Source organism: Eptesicus fuscus, chromosome 9 (assembly GCF_027574615.1).
Source record: "Eptesicus fuscus isolate TK198812 chromosome 9, DD_ASM_mEF_20220401, whole genome shotgun sequence".
Taxonomy (NCBI): Eukaryota; Metazoa; Chordata; class Mammalia; order Chiroptera; family Vespertilionidae; genus Eptesicus; species Eptesicus fuscus.
The window spans coordinates 34,600,027-34,608,746 of record NC_072481.1 but is presented as its reverse complement, the minus strand read 5'-3'; the positions used below and the strand labels follow the sequence as shown (position 1 = coordinate 34,608,746).

Sequence of the window (8,720 nt, the reverse complement as noted above, 5' to 3'; positions counted from 1 at the left end):
GCCCCTTACCCTGGTGCTCCCAGGTTCTCCATGATCTGACCTCTGATTCATGTCCAACATCATAGCCTGTCCCTCTCCACCTGTTCCTCCACAAAGACCCTTCACCAGCTTCCCGCGGTAGGTCACAATGCTGCCCCTCACCACTGCCCCCAGGACTCGCCTTCTCTCGGAAGCATCTCCAGAACCCATACTCTGCCATCTGATGACCCTTCTGTGTGGCCCCTTGCTCTGGGCAGGGCATCTCCCATAACCTGTGACACTTTAGAGGATTTATAAGGAGAATTGCTCCGGCCACTCAATCCCTCTGAGGTGTTTACTCTTCTGTAAAATGGGACAACAGCCACACCAAAGGATCTGATCATGAGGATGAACACCTAGTTAGTAAGCAGTGAGCCAAGAGGTTTTTGCACATTACCTGATTTGATCCTCACCGCACCCGGAGAGGCAGACACTGCCATGAGCCCCTTAAATTGAGGTGAAGCGCCCTGCCTAGCTCGCCTTTCCATGGACAGACCTCCCTGACCCCTGGGGCCCACATCAGTGCATCCTCCTTGCCTGTGTAATCACCCCTGCAGCCCCACCACCCTGCGAATGTTGAGAGGGCAGAAATGATGCCTGTTTTACACACTGGTGTATCCCAAGCTCCTAGAATTGAGTTTGGCACAGAGTAAGTACTTAGTAAATATTTGCTGACTGAAGTAACCCATGAATGAACAGACCCAGCCAGTGACAGAGCCTGGATCCCAGCTCTTGGCTCTTTCTCGCCCACTGAGCAGGATCCTGTGTAGAACTGCTTAGTACTGGACCTGGCACACAGTAGGCACTCAATGGTGTGCAGCTGCTGCTGCTGTTATGAAGAAAGAGGAGGAAGAGGAGAAGGAGGAGAAACATAATTTTACAATAAGTACCACCTAGTGAGTCTGTTTCCCCAATAGTCAGAGCTCCCCCACTCGATTCAGGCCCAGGTCCTCCCAGTGCCCAGACCAGGTCGGGTCCAGCAGGCAGGGGAGTTAGGGAATAAACATGGATAGTAGAGGCCCCATCCCATCTTCCCCTCCCAGCAGAAGAGTTGATGTTCCTGCCCCTGTCCTCACCATCAGGGGTGTGAGCACTGCCGGCAACCTCCACAGGGGAACCAGTTCAGGCCCCAGCCCCCTACCCCACCCCCAGGTAGCTCCCCAACCAGAGGCACCTACTCACCCACCCACTACACACTGCTACTTAGCAACCTGGCTTGAGCGTCCTGGGTTCTGATTCTGGCTCCTCGGAGCATGAATGTGTGGTCCTGGGCTGGTCACCGGCATTCTCTGAGCCTCACTATTCCTGACAGCGCAGTGGGCAGTGGGGTCAGGGGCGCGCGTGGATGCAGGACTTGGCCAGGCGTCAAGGCTGTGACTGACCGCCATGGGTTTCCATCACAGGGCCTCGGCCACAGAGACGCACTGGGCCGGGAAGAGAGGAACCTTGGAAACCCCACTACTCTACCCCTGCGAGCTTCCCTGGAACCATTCCGACCTCCACCCAAGAAGCTCACAGTCAGAGACCACAGCCTCTCTGGGCTCTAGGGGGCTTCCTGGGTAGCGGGACGGGGTTTCTGCAGAGTCCCCATTTGGGGCCAGCAGAAAGCTCTTCGCGAGAGGAGAAGGGTTCCGCCGCTGGAACAGTGCAGAGAAGGGATCCAGAATAAATACCCGAATGGTTGGACAAGTCCCTAAACCACTCTGGGCCTCAGTTTTCCTCTGTGAAAACTGATAATAAGCAGCTCACGGGATTCTTTCCGGTTTGCTGCGAGAATGAACGAAAATACGACATCTAAGAAGCTGCAGATATTCTTGGGAGTGGGGCGCCTGGGCCCAGGGGCGCCCCCCTCGGGTCTAGCTTGAATCTGGAGCCCCAGGAGACCCAGTGCAGGTCCCTCCAGAAATCACGAAACCCAGCCGCTTCTTACGCTCACCGCGGGTGGGACGAGGGCAGAGGCCGGGGAGCGGACTCGGGAGCGCGGGCTGGAGAGGGAGGAGGGCGAGGGGGCCGGGGCGCGCGGCGGTGAAGGGCAAGAACGTTCACACTTCGGGCCGCTCCCCGCGCTTTCCTCCGCCGCCTCTGCTTCTAAGTAACACTTCCCGGTTCCTTTCTTCAGACTCTCTCTCGCGCGCCCATCTCTTGTCCCCATCTTTCTTCTCTCGCTCCTTCTCCCCCCGCCACTTCCATCTCGCCGTCACCCTCGCACTTTATAACCAAACAGCCAAACCCCTTTCCAATTAAAGTGGAATTAGGCAACTCAATCAAATTAGTTCCCTATTAAAGCCCTTCTTTATTAAACCGTTTTCTTGTCCTGCTATTAAGTTTCACCGCCTGGCGGAACTCGAGCCGGCCCCAGAAGTTTACATTGGGATGTCGCCGGGGCCAGCCTAGGGGAGGGGGCACCCTGCTTCCCGAAGAGGGGGGAGTCAGCCCGTCCGGAGCGGGATGGACCGCGGGAGGAGGGGTCGGCCCTGGAGCCGCTAATTCGCTCAGCTCCGCTTGAGGAGGGAAGTAAAAGGGGTGCAGAGTGGGGTCCTCACCTCGGGCGGGAGCAGCACCCCACTACTAAAATAACTGGAATACCAGAGTTATTCCAAAATAACACTGGAAGGTCGTCTTCCCTTGCAGCCCTCCCTCCCCAGCTGCCGCCTCGGCAGCCCCTGGTCCCAAATCTCTCTGAGAAGGGAGGCATGCGGTGTACAACCCGCTGAGCCCAAATCTGCGCCCCCGGGGGTCGGGGGTGGAACCAGAACCTGGTTGCCAGCCTCGCAGGACTCCGGAGAAAGGGTTAGGGTCAGAGCACTGGCAAGGCGACCCCTCCAAGGCCGGCGCGCGCAAGCCGGGAGCGGGGACAGGGGTTCCAGAGGCGCCACGGGGGAGGCGCAACAGGCGCGGTTCCTCCCGGAGTTCTCAGCCACCGGCCCTCCCAGGCGCCACGGGAAGTTTCCTCCCGCGCTCCTGAGGGTCAGGGACCAGCCCGGACTTCGGTCAAGCTTCTCCCTGGAACCACGGCCCGAGCAGGAAATGAAGACCTTTCCAATCCCGCTGCCCGAGGAGCCGGACGGGATTCGGTGTTGTTTTCTTAGAAAATAACATTTATTTCTAGCTCATGTCTATGCGAAGGAAAGCACAAAGTGAGCCGTTCTCTGCAGCAGCGTTTCCCGCCGGCCGCCCTTGGCTGGGCGCTCGGCGAGTCCCGGCAGGAGGGGTGGGCCTGCGGGAGGACAGGTCTGGCTCAGTCACAAGTCGCTGCTCCCGCCTCAGCGCTCACCTTGACCGCTCCCTAGGGAGAGACCGGCCCAGGCAGGTGAGCAAGATCCGTCCGGCGTTTACAATATATTTCGTTTATAAAACCTGATAAGTACAATGCGCGCAGAGTCTTATTTTTTTCCATGTTGTCCTTTTTTTCTTTTTGCTTGTTTTTTTCACGTTAATACCGAGGTCACCTACAGATTACAATTAATAACTTAGAATTCCATTTTATAACATTATACACTGGCTTGTATATATATGTATAGGTTATATATAGATTTATACATATATAAAAACTCACACTGCACCAAGGAAACCCATGCTTACCGGCATAAGCGACAAAGAGAGCGACAAATACCGCAATGAGGAAAGTGCACCTTAGAACTTGTTTCCTTTTTTTAAACAATGATATCGATATATATGTGTGTCCCAAAGACTCGACTCAGTGCCAAGAGATTTATACATCCTAAATTTATATTTGTTAGAGCAAATATTTAAAATTCTTTAGAGGGAGGGGAGACACAGAAGACACTCTGGGCCCATCCTGCCACCCATTCGAGCGCACGGGCGGGATGGGCGTAGCTTAAAGGAGAGGCAGGAGCGTGCGCTACGGAGGCAGACTTCGAATTCGCCAGAATTGTCGCTTTTGCAAGGGCTGGGGAACCTTAGGGAGGGGGGTGGGGGGATGAGGATCAGGGCCTCACACCTCCTCCCAGCACAACTGCGTCTGTAGCTGCTCCATTTTGCACAGTTCTTCCCACCCACCCTTCAAAACAAAATCGAGAACCACCTTGGAGCGAGAGGACCCCCGCCGGGATGCAGAGAGCGCACTGGGCGAAGGGGGACCGGCAGCCCCCGGGGACAAGGCTGGGGTCCCTGTTTGGGGGCCGCCCAGCGCCCAGCACCCTCCCCTACTGCTTCTCGGGGGCGCCATTGACCATAGGCCCGTACAGGCCGCCGCTGTAGGACGGCTCCTTGTGCACGGCAGCCGCGGCGGCGGAGCGGTCGCGCATGAGATCGCTGAAGGCGTAGTCCATGGGCGGGCGGAAGCCGAGCGTGGGCACCAGGCCCGCGGTGGAGTAAGGCGCCATGAAGGCCAGGCCGCGGCTGTGCGCCGCCGCCGCCGAGTAGGCCAGGCGCAGGGGACTGAGGCCGAGCGGCGCGCCCAGCGGGTAGGCACCGGCGTCGGCGGCGCCGAAGTGACTGGCGTTGGGCTGCAACGGCGAGAAGGCCGAGCGGCTGCTCAGCGAACCCAGCGTCCCGGGAGCCATGGCGCCGGCCAGCAAAGGTCTGTGGTGCGGGGGTGCGGCGGGGCCGGCCTGCAGCGGCGCTGGCAGCCCGGGGCCCCCGGCGGCGGCGTCGACCCGGCTCAGCCACCCATCTTCCGCAGCGGCTGCTGCACCCACGGCAGCCTTATCCGAGGGCGCGGTGGGGCCGAGGCCGGCCGCCAGGCCCCCGCGGTGGTGGTTCAGCACCTGCTCGATGGCCTGCACCACGTCGCCGCCGCAGCCCTGCAACACCAGCTCCAGGACGCCTCGCCGGTGGCCCGGGAAGACGCGCGTCAAAATGTCCAGCGGCGTCCGCTGCCTGGCGCCCGGGGCCCCGCCCAGCCCTGGGGCTGGAGGGGCCTCTGCCTCTTCTCTGTCGGCCTCCGAACCGGATTCAGAGCCCAGAGGGCTGGCTGAGCCTGGGCTGTCCTCCTCGCCGCCGCCTCCGGGGCCAGCGCTGCCCGGGCAGCTGCCTCCTGCCTCCTTGGAGGCCCGGGTCAGGGGCGACCCCGAAAAGGACTCGCCGTCGCCGTTCTCGGAGCCCGAGCCTGGCCGCACCTCCGGGGATGAGGTCCCGGGACCCGAGTCCGCACCGTCGGGTGATAAGGGCTTCCCAGGTGGCGGGGGCGGGCTGCCCGGCCGGCCTGCTTGAAGCAGTGCCTTGGGGAACAGGTCAAACTTCTGTAACTTGGCCTCTGGGAGGGGAGAAACGGGGATAAAGAACAGTTAGCAGTGGGGAGGCGACCACACCCACAGCACCCCAGCCCTGGGCATCCCAGCTTCCTTTCCCAGGGAGCCCCGCGACCCTCGTTCCTTGGGCTCCGGTGCGCCTTTCTTTCTGCTCCGCCATTCCCTCCTCTGGGTCCCTACAGCCCTGTCTCTCCTCCCCTGCCCCCAGGGAGCCCTCCCCTTTCTGCACCCAGAACCCCAACCACCTGCACCCTGTGAACTCAATAGTCAGTATCCTCCTTCCTATACCTGTGCCCTAACACCTCCCCCGTTATCCCCCTTCCTGCCCTGGAAGAGTGACCTGGCCCTGGGTTCAAACAGGAGCCCACATAACTTCCAGCTACACCACACACCAGCTGCTTCCAGCCCACTCCACCTCGGTGCTTCCAGGAGCCAACCCAGGCGGGGGTGCCCTCTGGCCCTGGGCAGCAGAGCCTGTATAGGAAAGCGCCTGGGACAGCTACAAGATCCCAAACTTCTCTACTGGCAAAAAATAAAGCCCCCGTTTCTAAGCCACCCTTTCCGAAATGAAGACCTAAGAAGTTCTTGTCTCCCAAGCTGAGCGCTGAGAGGGCCCCGATGGCGCCCGCCAGGTCTCCTCCCTCCCCAGAAAAAGCCCTAGGAGTTCTGAAGAGGAGGGTGGGGCCAGGCGGGGAGTAGAGGGGTGAAGGAAAGGGCATCCAGGGAAGTGAGACGGCGCGTACTCTGAGAGGCCGGGGACAAGAGGGGGAAGGAGCAGGGCGCGACCTGCGCTAGTCCGAGGGGCAATGGGAGCAGGAAACCCGGTCGTCTCCGACACCTAGAGAAAGAGGGGCGGGGCGGAGGAGGGGGCTCGGCGGGGGTCGGGTTTCCGAAGAGAGGTGGGAAGTAGAGGAGGCGACTGCGCCGGTGGGAAAGCACAGAACGGAGGAGGAGACGCGCAGGTTTCCGCGCTGGGGCGAAGGCCCCGCGGAGCGAGCAGGGAAGCTGGAACCTGTCCGTTCAGAGGAGATAAGACTAAAGCGTTCACAACTGGGCCCGCGGCGAAAGAAAAGTAAAATGCAAATGCTTCAGAAAGGGGAGAAAAGAGAGTTTGTGTACTTCTGCCCCAAATCGGGGCTGGGTGCGCGGTGGCCTCTAGCAGCAGGGACGTTTGGAGACGGGGAGTCTACTCTTTCGGTACCCAATCAAGTCCCTGGACCCCGTTACTGCTCCCCTCTCCCCCCCCCCCCCCCCGGCCCGGCCGCGCTCTCACCTGAGCTCCCGGCGCCCGCCGCGCCTCCTCCGGTCCCCGCGGGCGCCCCGGCTCCCGGGCCCCCGCCGTCGGCGGCGCACACCGACCCGAAGACCTCGTAGGCGGGTCGCGGCGGGATGATGCCGTTGGCCGCGGCCAGCGCCAGGCCCTCGGCCGTGCCGTAGAGGAGCTGCAGCTCGCGCGCCTCGTTCTCTTCCTGCGCCTGCTGCCTGCGCAGCGCCACCTGCGCCGCCATGACGCGCTGGCGCTCGGCGATGAGCGTGCACTTGGCGCACAGGCAGTCCTTCCAGCGGCAGTAGCGCTTGTGGCCCTTGAGCGCCGACACCACGCCGTGGTTGCGGCAGCGCGCGCACTTGGGGGTCCGCGGGTACTTCTCCGCCGCCCGCAGCAGCAGCGGAGGCGCCCGCAGCAGGCCGCCCGCCACGCTCACCGGTAGCGAAGCGGCCGCCGCCGCCGCCGCCGCCACCGAGGCCACCGAGGCCACGGGCGGCCCCGTCGCCGTCGTCGCCGCCGTCGCAGCGCCGGGCACGCTGGGCAACTCCGAGCGAAGCTCCATGTCAGAACCTGGCATGGAAGACAGTGGGAAGCGGGGAGAGACGTGGGGTGAGGAGGGCACACCCTCGAGAAACCCAGGCTGAGAGGGGGCGGTTTCGGACCCAGAAGTTTGGCTCCTGGTTGTCACATTGCTGGGAGGAGGTGCCTTTGGAGCCCCCTGGTAAGGCCGGGCTCCCCCCACCCCACTCCTTCCGAGCTCTTCTTACATCTGATGTGTGGGCTGGGTGTAAGAAATCGTCTGAATCAGTGGTTCTGCTGGAAAAAATAAAAACAAAGTTTGAAAGGTCACTGGTTCAGATGGATATAAGAGAATTTGAAGAAGAAAAAAAAACACACAAAAAACCGCAACACTATCCCCCAAAGTTTAGCTTCATTCGGGATAAGACGATAGACATGTTTGTTTGATGGGATTTGTTTTAGAGGGAAGATTTCGACCCAACAGACTGATGCTAAGACAAAACAGGAACATCTGAGGTGAAATGCCAGTTTTGTGGAAGAGTGAAGAGGAGAGAAAAGGAGAGTTCAGCTGGTTGGGCTGGAGGTTTTTTTTGTTTTTTGTTTTTCTTTTGCTTTGTCTTGCTGGTGGGAGAAGGAGCGTTCAAGGGGGAAATCAGGAATCGGAAGAATAGCTCTAGGACGTGGAGTGAGGGTTAGGGAACAACTCAGGGACCAAGTTAGGCCCAGGGGCCCAGAGACCTTGCAATGGTGGGAGCTACCAATTCCGTGGTGAGGACCTTCATAGAGTGGGAGGGAAAAAAATGGGTGTGGAGCTGAGTTTAGGAGGCCTGGAGAGGAGGGTCAAAGAGAACATTCAGCTGAAGAAGCTCTGGATGGGCAAACCCAGCCCAAAGGCCAGCTAGCTTGAGGATCACCAAGAACAGCTGACAGGGGTGTCTGGGTCCCAGGGTTCTGCGGCGCCGCTCTCACTGCCCCGGGGCTTGGCAAGACCGACTCTCCCAAGTGGCCCAGCCGAGAGGGGCGCGCTAGGGGAAAAAAAAAAACCCCGCAGCGGTAGGCCGGGGTGGGAATGAGTAAACCCTGTGACACAGTTATAGTCTGAGGAGTGATCAGGGGGGGAAAGTATCCTGCAGAAGTTAGGTGTCGCAGGGCGGAGATCCTGACCACCTCACACTGCCTTCCACTCCCCTCCCGGTTTAGGCACCAAGTCAGACACGCCCTCCCATCCGGGGGCCTCTCGGGGACCCCGCTCGGGCGCAGATTGCTGCATTCCGGTCTCAGAGATGGGTTCCTGGGATTTGGAGGGTTTCGCGGGCGGCACCGAGGCAGGGGAATGGCCTCTGGAACTGACTCAGAGAGAACCCAGGAGTCCCACCTGCGCCACGGCCCCTGAAGGCCCAAGCAGGCCCAGCTCCTCCACGGCTTCCTCTGGGTCCCCCGGTCCCCTCCAGAGCCCGGGACCGAATGCTGGTGTCACCGTCCCACCATCCTAGACCCCTCCCCTCTGCAACACGCGCTGCCCCTACCTTCGGGCCCCTAGAGCAGCACACGCCCTGGGGCCAGCACGGCCCGGGCCTCGTCCTCGGGGGCGCAGACCGGGCCGCCTCCTCTGCCCTCCCCGTGGCCCTCAACTACTTGCCTCGGGCTCCCGGCACCTCCTCCTCCACCTCCTCCGCTGGCGCCGCGCGCGCCTCCCAGCTCCG

At 60.9% G+C, this 8,720-nt stretch overlaps 1 protein-coding gene across 1 annotated transcript; it reads right to left on the bottom strand.

Annotated features, from left to right (window-relative positions):
- Window positions 1–3,010: 3,010 nt before the first annotated feature.
- On the bottom strand, window positions 3,011–7,075 carry DMRTA2 (DMRT like family A2). Its single transcript, XM_008139330.3, has 2 exons — window positions 6,505–7,075; window positions 3,011–5,236 (listed from the first exon to the last, which is right to left on the bottom strand). The coding sequence occupies exons 1-2, from the start codon at window positions 7,073–7,075 to the stop codon at window positions 4,185–4,187; spliced, it is 1,623 nt and encodes a 540-aa protein (XP_008137552.2). The 3' UTR covers window positions 3,011–4,184.
- Window positions 7,076–8,720: the final 1,645 nt, after the last annotated feature.